Genomic DNA, 17,652 nt, shown 5'->3' with positions numbered 1-17,652 from the left:
GGTAAACTTATGATACGTACGATGGTCTTTACTTTCTACACGGTGCATTTCAAGGTCCTGCACCCATCCGTCGGTAAACTGTACCTGGGCTTGTTGCAGTGACCTGAAGTTACTAAACTTCATGAGTGTATGCACTCACTCCAAGAACCGTATGATTATAAATATGCATATAAATATGCTAAGATGAGATAGCTGACTTCATCTAACTAGCAAATGTTTTCCAGGCTACGTTGGTGATGCAGTTTTTAAAAAAAATGATATTTAAAAAAAAAAAATCATTTATTTATGTATGATATTTTTGTCATGCGATTTTAAAGCCGGTCCTACAACCGCATCCAAGAATAACATGCAGCTTATCTCAGAACTGTCGGTGAAAATTATTCTTGGAGCTAGGTTTAATTGAGCTGCATTTTAAAGAGGTGCAATTTCACAATTTGTGTATATTTTCTAAGTTCACTATTTTGTCATGTGTTGAGAAAAACACAGATTAAAAAATTACATGGTCTAATATTTACATTTAGCATAACTGCAACATGCTTTTTTTCGTTTTTTTTTTTAAAGACTCGAAAGGACTTGAAATTCAAAGTTTCAGACTTGTGACTTTACTCGGACTTTTACACCAGTGACTTGAGACTCGACTCTGACTTGCCTGACATTACTTGAGACTTGACTTGAGACTTGCAAAACAATGACTTGGTCCCACCTCTGATAGATATATATATATATATATATGTGTGTGTAGTATATATGTGTGTGTAGTATATATGTGTGTAGTGTATATATGTAGTGTATATATGTATATGTAGTATATATATGTATATATAGTATATACATTGGGTGAATGTGCAGTAGTAGCAGCGAGCAGGTGAATTCTGTACATTAATATGAATAGACATCTGACTATTTTACAGGATAGACAATATAAGCATATTTAAAATTAAAGGAATTGAAATGTACATTGTGCCTTGGTTTAGTGTCTGGAAGAGTCCTGTCTCAGTCAGTTATAGATGATGTGAGAGGGCGGGTGTGTGTGTTTAGGGCACGGATGGCTTGGGGATAGAAGCTCCTCTTGAGTCTCTCTGTCCTTGCCCGGAAGATGCGGAACCTTCTACCAGATTGCAGAAGTTGGAACAGTTTGTTGCCAGGATGGGACGGGTCCTTCAGTATCTGCGCTGCTCTAGTCCGGCATCTCCTGGTGTAGGTGTCCTGAAGCGGGGGGAGAGCAATCCTGCAAATTCAAATTCAAATTTTATTTGTCACGTATACAGTCATACACAGTACGATATGTAGTGAAATGCTTGGACAACTGCTCGTGACCTAAGAAAACAAAAAAAGGAAAAGGCTATGAATAAGATAGGAAATAAATATGAAAAATTAAAAAGGGTAAATTTAACTAGGAAGGAATAAAATATAAATTAAGGTTTAAAAATGAAATAACTGTACAAAACAAATTAGAATGAAGGGTAAATTTAACTGAGAAGAATAAGATAAAGATAAATATATAAATTAAAGTTGAAAATAAAATAACTGTACAACAAAATACACAATATAGAACTATATAAGAATGTATGAAGAAATCTAAATATAAATAAATATATACACAATAACAGCAGCTGTACAAGTATTAACCGGAAATGAAGAATATAGTGACCAGTGTTGTGCAAAACCAAAGTCCAGAAAGTCCAGTGTGTGTGTAAGAACTGTATGTGTGGGTCAGTACTGTGTGGTGGTGTGATTGAGAGACCGTATCGCCTGCGGGAAGAAGCTCCTCCTCAGTCTCTCTGTGTTGGTCTTCAGGGAGCGGAATCGCTTTCCTGACCTCAACAGAGAGAACAGTCTGTTGTTGGGATGGCTGAGGTCCTTCACCATCTTCCTGGCCTTGGTCCAGCACCGCCTGCTGTAGATTGAGTGCAGGTCAGGGAGCTCGGAGCGGATGGTGCGCTCAGCTGACCGCACAACCCTCTGTAGAGCTCGTCTGTCCTGCATGGTGCTGTTCCCGAACCAGGTTAAGATGTTTCCCGCCAGGATGCTCTCTATGGTGCACGAGTAAAAGTTCCTGAGCACCTTGGAGGGCAGTTGGAAGTCTCTCAAGCGTCTGAGGTGGTAGAGACGCTGTCGGGCCTTTTTCACCACGGTGTTGATGTGACAGGACCATGACAGGTCCTGCGTGATGTGAACTCCGAGGTATTTGAAGCTGTCCACTCTCTCCACTGGGCACTCGTTGATGACGGGGGTCTGGTAGTTCCTCTCCTGCTTAGTGCTGAAGTCCACTATCAGCTCCTTTGTCTTACTGACGTTTAGAAGGAGGTTGTTCCTCTGGCACCAGTTCTCCAGATTCCTAATCTCCTTCACGTAGGCCGTCTCGTTGTTATCAGAGATCAGGCCCACCACGACGGTGTCGTCAGCAAACTTGATGATGGTGGTGGAGCTGGTAGTGGCCACACAGTCATATGTGTACAAAGAGTACAGCAGGGGGCTCAGAACACACCCCTGGGGGGCTCCAGTGCTGAGAGTGGTGGAGGCTGAGACATGTCCGCCCATCCTTACTGCCTGTGGTCTGCCAGTTAGGAAGTTGGAGATCCACTGACACATAGATGAGCTGAGTCCCAGATGCTCCAGCTTGGTGGTGAGTGTGGAGGGAATTATGGTGTTAAATGCAGAGCTGTAGTCTATGAAGAGCATTTTAACATAATTCCCCCTTCTAGTGTCCAAGTGAGTGAGTGATGTGTGGAGGAGATGAGAGATGGCATCGTCTGTGGAACGATTTGGACGGTAAGCGAACTGTAGTGGGTCCAGTGTGTCTGGTAGTGAAGAAATGATGAAGTCTCTGACCAGGCGTTCAAAGCACTTCATCACTACTGAGGTGAGGGCTACAGGGCGATAGTCATTGAGAGAAGCAGGGTGGGGTTTCTTCGGGACAGGAACAATGATGGACTCTTTGAAGCATGTGGGGATCACCGACTGAGATAAAGAGATGTTGAATATCTCAGTGAACACAGGAGCTAGCTGGTATGCGCAGTCTCTGAGGATACGACCTGGGATGCCGTCTGGTCCTGCTGCTTTCCTGGTGTTCACTCTCTTGAAGGCTCTCCTTACTTCATGCTCGGAGATGACGAGCACGTTTCCGGTGCTGGCAGTATCTTCCTGTCTGCAGCCGTTAGCGCCGCTAACACTAGCATTGTTGGAGACCTTAGCTGCAGCCTCGAAGCGAGCATAGAAAGTGTTCAGCTTGTCTGCCAAAGTCACGGCCGCGTTCGTCATACCGGTTGTTGGTGCTTTATAGTCCGTTATTGTCCTTAGTCCCCGCCACAGGCTCCTAGAGTTACTCTGTTGGAGTTGTGACTCTAGTTTCCTCCCGTAGCGCTGCTTCGCCTCTTTCACCGCCCTCCGCACGTTATATGACGCGGCTTTGTACGGGTCCATGTCCCCCGTCATGAGTCCCGTGTTGTAGGCAGCGGTGCGGGATCTCAGAGCGTCGCAGCAGCAGCGTTCTGCTGTACGGATCACTCTCTGGAGAGCTTTTTGGTCCTTCACACAGCTGTTCCCGAACCACGATGTCATGTTCTGTGTGAGGATGCTCTCCACAGCGCCTGTATAGAAAATCCTGAGGATCTTTGGAGAGACCCTGAACTTCCTCAGTTGTCGTAGGTGATACAGGCGCTGCCTAGCCTTTTTGGTCTGGACCTGAATGTGGGCAGCCCATGTCAGGTCTGAGGAGATGTGGACACCAAGATACTTGAAGGACTGCACCCTCTCCACTGGAGCTCCATTGATGATAATGGGCTTGTAGTCTCTGTGCTGACTCCTTCTGAAGTCCACCACCAGCTCCTTGGTCTTGCTGACGTTCAGCTGGAGGTGGTTGTCCTGGCACCACGATGCCAGATTCTTCACTTCATCCATGTAGGCCGCCTCATCGTTGTTGGAGATGGCACCCAACACCACTGTGTCGTCAGCAAACTTCACAATGGTGTTGGAGCCATGGGTGGCCACACAGTCTGAAGTGTAGAGGGAGTAGAGCAGTGGCGAGTGGACACATCCCTGAGGTGCTCCTGTGTTGATGGTGATGCCGTTGGAGAAGCACCTGCCCACCCTCACCACCTGAGTTCTGCCAGTGAGGAAGTCCAACACCCATGCACACAGACGGCTGTTAAGTCCCAGATCCCTCAGCTTTGTGAACAGTCTGCAGGGCACTATTGTGTTAAACGCTGAACTGTAATCAACAAACAGCATTCGCACATAGTTACCCTGTTTCTTGTCCACGTGGCTGAGAGTGGTGTGTAGGACGTGGGCGATGGCATCCTCTGTGGATCTGTTGGATCTGTAGGCGAACTGCAGCGGATCTGTGGTGTCTGGGATGGAGGAGGAGATGATGTTCTTCAGCAGCCTCTCAAACACCTTCATTACTACCGAGGTCAGTGCAACTGGCCGGTAATCGTTCAGGGATGAGGGTTTGCTGTTCTTGGGCACAGGGATGATGGTGGATCTTTTGAAGCATGTGGGGACCACAGACTTCGCCAGGGACTCGTTGAAGATGTAAGTGAACACACCTGCTAGCTGGTCAGCACAGCAGCGCAGCAGACGGCCGGTGATGCCGTCTGGCCCCGCCGCTTTCCTTGTGTTCACTCTCCTCAGTGCCGCTCGGACGTCATGCTCCGCGATGCTGGTCACCGGTCTCTCGCTGATGACATCATTGTCCTCGGTAGTCAGGCGGTAGATAGCATTAGCCGCCTGGCTAACCTCGAAACGGGCGTAGAACTGATTCAGCTCGTTGGTGAATGCAGAGTCAGCGTTGATCAGCGCAGTGTCCCTGGCTGTGTGGAGTTTCTCCATGGAGACTTTTTCCTTCCAGAGGTAACCTTCACCTTAATGGGAGCAATAGTGTCCATTACATTTAACATGTTAGCATTGAAGCTATTGACGAGCTCATTGACTGAACCTTTGGACAGGTCAGGTGTTAATGGGAAGACCTGGTTAAAGATCTCACTACTGTCTTCAGTTATACACCGTTTTGTGATCACTGTTGTTGATATATTTGTGTGGGCTGAGATTTTACTTTCAAAGAAAACACAGTAATGATCAGACAGGCCCACATCAGACACAGTGACCTTTGAAATGCTCAGGCCTTTGGAGATCAGTAGGTCAAGAGTGTGTCCTCTATTATGTGTGGCCTCTGTTACATGCTGAGTCAGCCCAAAGTTGCCCAGAGTGTTACTCAGGTCTTTAGTCCCTTTGTCCTGAGGGTTGTCCACATGGATGTTAAAATCCCCAGCAATAATTACACAGTCAAAATCAACACAGATCACAGACAGCAGTTCACTGAGGTCATTAAAAAAGTCTGTGCAGTATTTGGGAGGCCTGTAAACATTAAGAAACACAACTTTGGATGGGGCCTTCAGCTGTAAAGCCACATATTCAAAAGACTGAAAACTTCCAGGAGATAGCTGCTTACATTGAAATGATTCATTAAATAAGACAGCAACCCCTCCTCCTCTCCTGCTCGCCCTGACCTCACTGATAAAACTGTAGTTAGGAGGGGTCGTCTCGATGAGAACAGCTCCACTGTTACTTTGGTCCAACCAAGTTTCAGTTAAAAACATAAAATCAAGGCTGTGCTCAGTGATTAAATCATTAATTAAAAATGTTTTCCCAGCTAGAGATCTAACGTTTAATAAAGCCAACTTAAGTGTTTTAGAGGTATTACTTGTCCCCTCGTGTTTGGGAGCAGTCTGTGGCACACAAGGTATGTTTACTATGTCTAAAGATCTTTTAGAGTGCAGCTCTCTGTGTTTTGACCAGGCCACATGTCTCCTGTCACCTAAAAGTACAGAAATTTTAAAACCTTCTAGTAAACAGGGTCCCAGCTTCTCCTGGGAAAAGTCATCACTGCCATAATCCTCACAGCCCGGACCCTTCACACATCACGCATCAGACTGCGGAGACAGGGCATGAAGAGGAACTAAGGGGGGCGAGGCTGGGCAATGTGACTTCGATTGCTCTGTTGAGGGTGGGGCTCGATGGCGAACCTTTGGCCGTTCTGGTGGGGGGTTTATGGGGGACAAAAAGGGATTGGGCCGGGGGGTAGATCTGAGCCCAGCATTGACCCGCTTCATCATCTCCTCAGTGAATTTCAGGTGTGGGGAGGAGGGAGAAAGGGAGGGGAGGAGGGTGATGGCCTGTCAGGGGTTTGGGGGACTGGGGAAGGTCGTGGTCCCTTGTCCTGGTCGTTGGTGTTGTTGAGAGAGTTGGAGGCAAATAGGGACCCCTCTTCTTGCCTCAGATGTCTCTCCTTTCTGAGGCTCTTCCCGGGTGGGGGCAGATGGAGCTCCTCCTCAAGGTTTCTGCTGGGCTTTGTCTGTTCTTGGAGTACTGTTTGTTCCTCTTTATGAGATAACTCCTCGTTTGGAGTAACGTATGGAATAAAACAAGTTGGAGGTGAACAGTTTCACCCCTGACTTGTTAAAATTAAATCCATTTGCTTTGAACAGATGCCTGCGTTCCCAAAAAATATTAAAGTTGTTGATAAAGTGCACTGAGTGGTCAGCACATGCTGATATAAGCCATTTATTCAGTGTAAACAACCTGCTGAATCTCTCGTCTCCTCCTCTGACCGGCGGTACAGGCCCACTGATGAATACAGCTGCATTCAGAGAGTTTACAGTATTTAATAATCCAGTAAAGTCCCGTTTCAGAACCTCCGATTGTTGTTTGGACACATCGTTTGACCCTGTATGCAGAACAATGTTTGTCACAGTTGGATATTCATCTGCAATTTGAAGAATTCTCTCCTTCAGGTTGTTGACCATATCGTTAGGAAAGCAGAGGACTTTAGTGTTCTTACCGCACATCCTTTGTACATCCTTTACGGCAGAGTCACCCACAATCAGAGTTTCAGGCCTAGCCTTTAGCTTTCCCTGTGGCCTTTCACTTTTCAACAGATTTTCAGACCTTATTTCGCTGCTTTTAGATGGATGGTTGTCCGATATAGATCCAGGGTCCTTTGATAGTGGAGCAAATCTGTTCTGCAGTTTCACATTCAGTTGTTTTGGAGGTTTGTTGTTAACCTTCCTATTCACAGTTGTCCAGTCCTGTTTCCTCTCGTATACAGGGGTAGAAGAGCTTCTCTGTCTCGTAGGAAGTGAAGGCCAGTCGGTTTCAGAGATTTCAGCTCGCTGTGCTCTGCCTGTGATACGTCCTCCTCCTTCCAGGAGACATGATTTATGTCTTGGTTTTGCACTAAGACAGTCCAAGGGGGGATTATCGCTTGAGGATTTATAATAGTGCACAAAGTCTACTTTCTTGGTCATGTTATCTGTGCTCCTTAGCTGTGTACTAGCTTGCTCATCGCCATTGTTTTGATGACAAGGTTGTTTCATTTCCACACAGTCCATTTACCTCCACGTTTACTTCTAAGCGATGAATTTGTCTGCAATCTTCTGCAGGAGGCTGTGGTAGTCATCTGTGGAGAGGGAAGGCATCTTGTTGCTAGTTAGCCTAGCGGTTAGCACCTTTCCAGGCTATTGAGGCTGTTCGGTGCCCAGACGCTGTAATCAGGCTTCAGCTGTGTGTAGGCCACAGACACACGGAGCGCTGAGGATAAGGTAACTATAAAAATTCTGGCCATGATGGGAAATGGCCCACTGTCCTGACTGGCTTTGTTATGTTGGTACAGCCTGCACCGTGTCAGCAGGATTACCGGTCCAGTCGCAGCGGGGCATCGCTTTAGGTCGGGAAAGAAAATATTGAAAGGTGTTTTTGGCAGATCGTTGTTTTAATCACAATCATTTCCTGTGAGAATATCCAAAAACAACATGCTAGTTCATCTCATGGAGCTTCCTGACTTCCCCACCCTGACATCTATTTTTAGGTGTTTTATTTTTATTAACACAGTGAAGCTGTTCAGCACCTACAAGGTTTCCTCTTGAGGAACATACTTTCAGGGAAGCTTAACACAGTCAACAAAAGCTAAAACCCCCGGCAGAGATGATGGTTGCTTATCAGTTGTTTTTCAGTTCCTTCTGACAGCTTTTTGTTTTCTAGGTAATGGCATCGCGCCTGTCATGGCTGACTCGTCACCCATAGCGCCCTCTGTGTCGCCCAAGCTGCATGCAAAGCCAGCTGGCCATGCTAATGGCCGGCCCCGCTTGGGCAGCCGGTCTGGCTCGCTAGCGATGGGCTCCCCCAGGCCCTCGCTCACCCGCCAGCCCAGCGCCATCACAGAGGCCGCTGTGGATGGGTCCAAGCCGAGGGACTACCTGATCCTCGCCATCTTATCCTGCTTCTGCCCAATGTGGCCCATCAACATCGTGGCCCTCACCTTCTCTGTGATGGTACGACTTCTGACAACAGTGTCATTTAAACCTCTCAGTTAACAGCAGCTCAGACAAATTTATAAGTCACAACCAAAAACTTTTTAATCTTTAAGGACAACAGAGCTGACAACTCCAAAAACAAAAGAATCTATTTTACATGTTAGTAACCAAGACAAAAGAGCTGAAATTGGTTTTTCCAAGAAGAACTCGGGCTGTAGAAAGAACCAGCGAATGATAAATGAGGAATATATTTTAGCTGAGAGCCTGGAAAGTTCTTTGGTGATGTCCCACAATAGAAATATGGAGCTGCAGGCAGAAACACATTTATATAACATTTAAATTGTCAGTATCAAGTCGTCTGCTGTCTAATCTGCTGATTTTTTTCTTCTTCTTTTTATCTGTAACTATAATGTTGTCTTGTTGTCCCAACCCAATCATATCATTATTTTACGATGTTGAGTGACCGTTTATTGGTTGTTTTCTTTGCTCTCTGCTTCCCTTCAGTCCCGAAACAGTTTGCAGCAAGGCAACGTTGACGGTGCTCGCCGTTTGGGCCGTAACGCCATGGTGCTGTCTGTTGTCTCCATTTTAGGAGGGATTGCCATCATCACAGCGGCCATCGTCCTGAACTGGGGATGTAAGTCTCACGATTCAGTCATTTTCTCCGCAAAAGCGACCTAAAGTTGACTCTACAAGTTTTTCTTGAATGTTCAGGATCATTAAAAATGTAAAACCAGCTTAAATCTGTGTGAATTTAATCTTTATCTCTCTCCAGTGATATTAAAATCTTGATTCAAACCAACCGGCACGGCGAGACTGACTTCATGACAACATCGAACCCGACACGACACCATTTCCTCCCGTTCCTGAAGCACTATCGTTGTCGAGCGCCTGCACCAGATGTAAAACGAATAAAAACCCGTTTCTGTTCTTTGCTGTTGTTTCTTGCTGCACGACAAGCATGGTCTGCCTGACGCTCTACCTCTGACACGACCGACAAACCTAATCCTGACGCCTGACACCTGATCTGGAGAAAAGGATGGATCACCAGATGCTCATTTCATTCTGTGGCAGCAGCTTATCTCCTCCTCAGACGCCACAATTACAAGAGGAAATGGACATCCTGGGAAATGGGATTATTCAGATTCCTAATGGTCCGTAATGGTGCGAACTGGGGGACCTGGTTTGTTGGGTTTGATGCCAAAAATTTAGAAACGCAGTCTCAGCTGGACTGAAACGGGGAGAAGCTGCTGCAGTGATAGTTTAACTCAAACTGAGGAGGAACTCTGAAAGTCTTTGAACTGTGACGGCAGGAGAGAGAGGGATCTTTGTTTCAGCACAGAGATGGACTTCCTCTGTTTCACTGTCTTTGTGAAAAAACCGGAGGCATGATTCTGATGTTTACTCTGCATATTCATGATAAATGTCCCCGGAGCTGCTAAACATTCATCATGTTCCATGCAAGGTTTTCAGAGACCGTGAACTGACCACAGGCGCTCAGACTGCTGCTGTTAGCCGTGCTCGTCTCACTGTAAGCGATTCTGAGTTAGTAATTAATGAATTATTCTCCCTGACCACAGCCTTTGGCTCTAAGTGGACGTAAAGTGATGGAACGTTTCACATTATTCCTGATGTTCTCCAGGACTTCTATTAATTTGGGTGGTTGAGGTTACTTTTGGACTCCCTCTGAGTGCTCACAACATGTGAGATGGATCAATTCTTCTTTTCTCTCCGGCCTTTCAGTGTCAGTCTTTTACTTTAGTCTAGCATTCACAGCTGCTGCCCGCTTCCCTTTCTGTTAAGTGTTTTACTGCAGATACAAGAAGAACTTCCTCAACAACTTCCTGTATGAAGTTCTTTCTCAGTCTTCACTCAATAGCCTAAAATCATAATTCGGAAATATCTTTGTTTGCCAGTGTAACCCTCATGTTGGTAACAACCTTGGAAGGAGTTTGTTCGTAGTTTTAGGAAGTGTTGGATCAGGTACTCACTCTTTGCTGTGACAGTGGATGAACATAGTTCTTACAGCTACACAAGAACTGTGACAGCCGTGATCTTTGAATGGTGCAAGGTTATAAGCTAGGCTTGTTTAGCATATGTCTGAATTGCAGTGCTAACCTTAAACTTAGGTAGTTCGACCTGGTGGCTGTTAACCCTCTGAGTTCTATCTTTAAATCTAACGCTATCAGAATATGTAATATTCTTTTAAATTATTCTCTTTTAAACTATTCTCCTGGCAGGGGACGATAACCTTTCAAAACTATTTACATTTCTTCTCAAAAAGTCCTTTTGGCTTTTCTGAAAAACACGGAGTTAGGGTTAGTGATGTGTGATACCACTGATTTCATTTCCGATCCGAGACTAAGTAATATTCAGGGTGGTATCGACGATACTGAGCCAATACTTTGTACAAAAACTTATTTTATTTATTGTATCTCAAATTATAGCGTCATAATGATTACAGGACATCAGATTACTTGTTCTTATCACTTAATAATGCAGAGTTCATCATATAGAAATAAAAAAACTGAAGTTGTGCTATTTGAACACCTTGCCTGCCTGCAGCACTAAAGGACTCCGTGAGAGACGTCTGTCTCGCCCTAGCAGCACCTGTCCCTGTCCTCCTCTTCAGTTCGCCTCAACATACACACCTCATATCCTGTGCTCTGATTTACTCTGAGGTGTTTGACAAGGTTAGTGATGTCGCCAACCAGAAAACCTCACGCCTCGCAAAAATCTAAATTCTAAAGATATGAATATATAAAACGTCACATGACAGCTAACATCTTCATGTTATCACTAATGTAACAGTTTAGCACGTGAGCCTTGGCTAGAACAAATTCCACCTGCAGCACTGAGCTTAAATGGGTTGCAAGAAAAAAATTGCTTGTTGCTAATGTTGCAGTTTTATCCAATAACCAGACAAAGCGAATCTCCAGTTTAAGCCATAATCGGTAACCCTAACTAGTGATGTGCGGATCGATCCTGAAATATCGATTCCTCCGATACCAATCATTTATGTTCTAGAATAAATTCTCACATCAAAATATCGATATTTTAGTCATTTAGGGTAAATTTGTAGGTTATCATTAACAGGAACACAGTGGAAAGAAACTATAACATTCGGATTGTCTACATTCAAAGGAACTACTTCCTCTTCCGCCTTTCATAGTCATGTGCGAAATACAGCTGTATAAATGTCTCACAGCCCCTTGGCGTGCGCACTCACGACAATGGCTGAGCGTAATTGGAGTCGTGTGCGGACGTATTTTACCTCCACAAACAGCTGAGACATGGTTTTCGATACATGTGGCAAAAAAAGTGAGGTGTTGTGGCCATACTTGCCAACCTTGAGACCTCAGAATTAGGGAGACAATTCAAAAGGGCACATTTTACAGTGTTTATTTATCGGATGAAATACGTTAAATGTCACCGTTATTATTGGCCGGCCCGGAAACAGCGGAGGTGTCCAAATTCAGAGGCTGCTTCCACCTGAGGACCCGGCCTTCGCGGTCTAAAGAAAGCCGGGTAGTACGTCATGCGCTTCCTCGGTGGAGTGAAATGCTGCCGTCTGCTCCTTGCTATCTAAAATATAACCGGGCACTGACGTAAACTCTCAACCGTCTCACACTTTCTTTAATTAGTTTTATTCAGCTGTGTGAAAACCCGGAGGAACCCTCCCGTCGATTAATAAAGTTACATTTAATCTAATCTAATAACTTTAATCTCAGCCAAACCGATTTACTCACGAACAAATAAAACACTGAAAAGTAATATTAAAACTAAGTCTCTGCCGCCATTGTTGGAAACTGGAATTGGCTGGTTCTCACCATTTAAATCTATTTACTGAACTATTCGGTTTTCTGCATCAAATAAGAAGGTACACACATTATTTGTGCCAGTCCAACAAACTAGTTTCTGTCCACTATGCCCGCCCGCTTTCTCTCACGAGCGTCACCTCCCCCTCTCCCTAAACAACCCAATGCCACATGTTGCCATATCATCTTTTGTTTGGTTGACATGGCACAATTTAACACCAATAGGGAAGGGAAGGGGTGTTTTTTCTTTTTCCTCTCGCTGTAAACACCACTGTTATGTTCAGAAAAAAACATTGCATGCATTTTTGATCATAACTCTGGTTTTACATGGCCTATCCACACAATTTAAAAACTGGTATATAGTTTGAAGTCCGCCCTTTCGACCCAAGTTAAACTGGAGACTCTGGGTTGTTGCATCTTGTAGCTATGTCGTCTTAAATTGGTCATGTGATTTTGACGCGTCGGCGCGTCCGTCAACCCCAGAGGGTTAAAAGGACCTGTTGTCTTAGAACTGATAGCAAAGTTGCTAATAAAGAACTGAACGGATGAGCGTTTTACATGTTCAGGATAAGGCGTTCACTAACAAGGGCCTAAAGGAGACTACACAGGTTCACGTACATGTGACGCAGGAGCTTAAAGGTGGTGAAGTCATGTGTGTTTTACTTATTTTAATTGCAGTTATTCAACAGGAGTCATCAATGTAATTCGTTTGTAAGTCAGTCTGAGATATCTATAAGATCTATAAGGTGTCTCCTTCTTTCTTACAAGCCTTTCATTTTCCAAGTTAAACTATGCTAATGCTAATGCTAATGCCCAAATCTGATTAGTGTGCAGCTGTGAAACAGCTTTGGCATTATCAATCCATCCAACATTTACAGATGTTTGTGATGGAGTTTACAGTTTACAGTTTACCTGATGATTCATCAAATCCACTGTACACGAAGCCAGGAGGGACTGTCTGCAGCCAGACACTGTTTAGGAAACCTGAAATCATGATTTTTATTGCTGTTGAAATGCGATTCTGGGCCACACACTCATTTTTAGTTGTCAGGTGTAGCTGTGGTTATGACATGACCCCATTTAGAGCACACTGGCTGTTTAACTGCTTGAGTTTTACACAGAAAACCTCTCAAAACGTTCATTTTGTCCTCGTCCAGTCGCCGTTCTCTCAGCTTGCCGAGCCTCAGCGTGACGCTGTGCCAAATACCAGAGAGTGCACGTCAATCAGCACAGGACTGCTTTCTCTTTTAGCCTCTCTGTGTGGAAATGTGTGCGTGCTAACAGAAATTTTGGGGGTTCTTTGAGGATATAAGCTGTTGTTGTGGAACTAAATCAGCCCTTCATCTCCTATAACCTGTGCATGCTTGGAGTATTTATTACTGAATGCTTTTATACAGACTGTAGCCTCAGTTAGCAGGCGAGCTAACTGAGTAGCACTATGTAAATAAACAGTATGGGATGTTAATTGGAAGGTAACCCATCAGCCGGTCTAGGTTTGTCACTGAGATGTAACTGCAGTCACCTCAGTGCCAAAAACGCACTGCAGGTCTTTAAGGAGATCAGGTGACACGTTTGGACTGAGAGCCAATCAGAGTGTACAGGTAAGGTCAGGTGAGGTCAGGCTCAGAGGTGGGGGAGGAAAGGAGGGTCTTGTAGTGCTGCATTCATGTCATATTTCACAAATGTTATTAGTCGCATCATCGACTGTGTCACTGCAGAGGTGGTCGTTTAAGGCTTAGATGTACGTTTGTCGACAGCGTCACAACATTTGTTAAATATAGAACTTTATTTAGCGCAGGTTTCATTGTCTGTATTTTCACACAAAAAATCAGAAACGTGTCGTAAACCAACACAAATACTTCCAGTATGACATGAATGCAGCACGAGGTCCCGTCCATCCCATTCGCACCTTCACTCCGCCCACTCTGTATGTAGCATGCCTGTTTACTAATCACATTATGCAAAAAAATAAATTGTAAACTAAAAAGGAAAAAAAAGGCCTGGCTCGTTATCAGTACGAATGCTAGCTTTGCTGATTCCCGCTGTGGTGGTGTACTCTTACACGGTTTCATACAGACTTTGCTTGCGCTACCTCTCAAAGCTGCCTACCCTGTTTTATTAACCAACCGCACATCACACGGTGTCACCGATTTCTAAGTGACTGTTAAATCTTTGTGCTTCTGTTCCTGTGAGAGTTTCACTGCAGCCGTTGTAATTACGATATCTACATGCAGGGTTTTGATTGTGAACATATTTCCACAAATCTATAAGTTTCTTCATTTGTCCAGCAGCACAACTCGTGTAAATAGAAAAATCTCTACAACACACATTTAAACAGGAAACTGTGTTATAAGAATCAAGCTGTCTTACACTGAGAAATGAAAAGCTCTGAGGAAGATTTTGGTAACCAGCATTTATCATCTTTAAAGAAACAATTAGTAAAATAGTCTTGTTTTCTAATTTAGAAAATATTTTTTTAAGAAGATGCCATACTAGCTGTTTTAGGTTCATCTTTTTGAAATCTTTCTTATGCCTCCTCCGGCTAAAACCCACTGTCTTCTGATTGGCCAGATTCTGGAAGCCTGCTGAGGGTCAGCAGCAAGCTACACTCGCCTTACTTTGGGGTGTTTTTTGGCTGTGCCCAGCACGATGTCATAATATAATAAATGTAAAAGTTTTCGGATAATATTTGATGACATGAATGACCCCAAAGTTCAAACTCTGAAAACAATCCAGTAAAAGATGATCTCAGAACATCTGAAACGTGCCTTAAATTCTGCGCTTTTAGTTGTAATCCCATGATATCGTAACATAAATAAATTTAAATAAAAGTCAACACAATGTTGAAAACATCCATAAGCATATGTTTGACTTGTTTTTGGAAAACTTGGCCATGATTAATATGAACTTCTAATTCCTTAACATTATAAATTTACAGAAAATGAGTCTGCAGTGAGTAGATAGCTAGGTTCTTCAGTCGGGAAGCTAACATTTTATTTGACAATGCAAAGTGTGGGAGGCTGGCATGCTAGCTAACTAATCTAGATACTAAAGAATGCTTGAAAATATATAAATTTGCTTTTCATTTAGAAAATTTGCGATTTGTTTGAAATTTACTTAAATAAATGTTTCTAAAATACTTTTGGATTTGCTTAGCTTAGCACAAAAGCTTTGCATGCTTTAAATGAAACCACAATGATGTTTAATATGATCAAGTGACTCTGTGACACTATATACTGACAGAAAATAACTCTTACTATAAACAGACAGAGAATTGTTCTTCAGTGGGGTTTTTAGGCACAATGTTTAATTAAATACAAGGAAGCTAACATTCGCATTGCTAGCTAAATAGTTAATCCTGACACGAAACTATAATGTGTGAAAATATTTAAATCGAACTGCTTCGTGGTGACGGTGTCTGGTTCTTCATAGAGAAATTATCTGAATTGTTTTAAATAAAATGATGCAGAATATGATTAGCTTAGCACAAAATCTAAAAATCAGTAGCAGCAGTTAGCTAGAAATCTGCTTTCCAACAAGAAAAAGTAAAAAAATTAAATTTGCATGTTTACCACTTAAATTTTATTAGTGCTCATGTTTTTAAACAATCGTATTCAAAGCAAATAGAATCACATTTAATACGGTTATGCTAATTTTGAACCAGTACCAGTATGGCTGTACTGTATGTTCTGTTATGTTTAGCTAATTATTTCTATGCCATAATTTACTCATCAGTGGTCATGAAATTAGGTTACATTTTTTCCAAAATACCTAAAAGACTTTTGTCATTTTGTCATTTAAATACTGAAAAGTTTCTCAAGAGCTTCTCATTTTGAACACACGCCTGTACATGCTGTATAGAAGCTGCAGTTAGTGACGGTCCGTTCATTTGATGCCTACTTTAACTCTTTATGTTACACCAGTTTTAATTTTCATTTCTTTTGTAAATGCTCTTTGAACACCTGATAACCTGATCTTTGTATTTTTATATTTCTAGTCTCATCCTCTGAATCTCTTTTGTATTTACATGGTAATCTACTGTTTGTATCGCTCAGTATGACCTGCTTCTTGCTTTTTCTTTTTAAGACAAAGGAGAAACTGCAAGGCGGGGGATGGTGTAAGCATGAGTATACCAACTTCATTATGTCCTCTTATTATTGATTGCTGTGTCCTGACACCGGACTCTCGTTGTGCCTGTGCATGCCTTAAATTGATTGCTTTATGGAGCATAATGAATGAGTATGGTTGTACACAAAACATTTATCAAAGACACCGTTGATCTTGACTTCTGATGTTGAATATTTGATTATGTTTGAAGGCAATAAAGCCCATGTTAAATTACGACCTCCTCCTCGTCTGCAGGCTCATGAATCTGCCGAGAGCAGCGGCACAGAAACGCTTTTGCTGGCGGCTTGAACCAAAATAAAAATCCCGCTCGCTGGCTCTCTCGCTACACGCCGGTCGTCTCTGGGGACTGAATGTTGTTATCGCTCGCTGGGTCGTAAAGTTTGATACGGGAAGCTCATTGAAAGTGTGACTCGCTCTCTGAGTAACCACGGCTTGCCAGTGCACGCCATCGTTTCTGTTGACGTCAATGCGAGACCTTCGTAGGCTGGAGGAACACGCACATTTACATCTGCCGCACATGTTTTTTGTCTGTGCAGAATTCAAGTATCAAACTTTACAAACTTTCATGTGATTCCAACATGATATTGAGTCCTGAATCCCCCGAGTCAGTGCCCAGAAACTTTATGCCAATATAATGTGATGGCGGATATTATCTGTGTGTCTCCATGTTTATATTTAAGGATGTTTTTAAAATGATAATTTCGTCTTAAATCAAAATGCAGTCCATGTTAACATCACAATCAAACAACCAACATGAAAAGAGACGCATGCTTTGTGTCTGAGGAGATATGCAGGTAGGCTGAGCTGCCTGTGCAAGCAGAGGGAGACTTTACCCAGCTCCTCTAGTCCAAGCGATGAGAACCTTGAATCCATTATCTATGAGACGGGAACAATCAAAGAAGTAAGTAAGGCTCTTGTGAGATGGAGCAGGGCTGTGCAGAGAGGTTTAAAGGGGCGGGTGCCCAAAGTTAAAAAGGGGCACATTGAACCAGGCTGAATAACAACACACATTCATCAAGAATCTAATATGGGAAGGGCAGGGCTGTGTTGATCTGAGACTGTAGACAGTAAAAAGTCCACAGGAGAGATGGTAGCTGATTAAACAAGTGTCATGAGATAATAACAAAATGCAAAGATTGGTGACAGCGCTTGGAACCATAAGGACACAAAAAACTGTGAGAAATAATTTAGGCTCTGCCTGTGAATCACTCTTTGCTTCTCTTCTTCCTTCCTTCCATCATTTCATATATCACTCTCCACTTGCTGTCTATCTGAGAACAAGGCACAACTTGCTATTGCAATAAATATAATCTAATTGTCCACACCTAACAACTCCAGCACTTAATCTATAATAAAATGATGACAGAAAAATGTTATAGCCCTGCCTTTAGTAGCCT

At 43.3% G+C, this 17,652-nt stretch overlaps 1 protein-coding gene across 1 annotated transcript in view; it reads left to right on the top strand.

Moving 5' to 3' along the window:
* The window catches only part of LOC308411705 (uncharacterized protein), a 35,685-nt gene extending 19,236 nt beyond the window's left edge, over window positions 1–16,449 (top strand). The window contains exons 3-5 of the mRNA XM_080905703.1: window positions 8,038–8,327; window positions 8,814–8,946; window positions 9,085–16,449. Of these exons, the coding sequence (XP_080761829.1) occupies window positions 8,038–8,327; window positions 8,814–8,946; window positions 9,085–9,101 (440 nt within the window). The 3' untranslated portion in view covers window positions 9,102–16,449. The remainder of the gene's footprint in view (window positions 1–8,037; window positions 8,328–8,813; window positions 8,947–9,084) is intronic.
* Window positions 16,450–17,652: the final 1,203 nt, after the last annotated feature.

The sequence above is a fragment of the Rhamphochromis sp. 'chilingali' genome (assembly GCF_963969265.1).
Source record: "Rhamphochromis sp. 'chilingali' genome assembly, chromosome: 15".
Taxonomy (NCBI): Eukaryota; Metazoa; Chordata; class Actinopteri; order Cichliformes; family Cichlidae; genus Rhamphochromis; species Rhamphochromis sp. 'chilingali'.
This window is presented reverse-complemented; position numbering and strand designations above follow the sequence as displayed.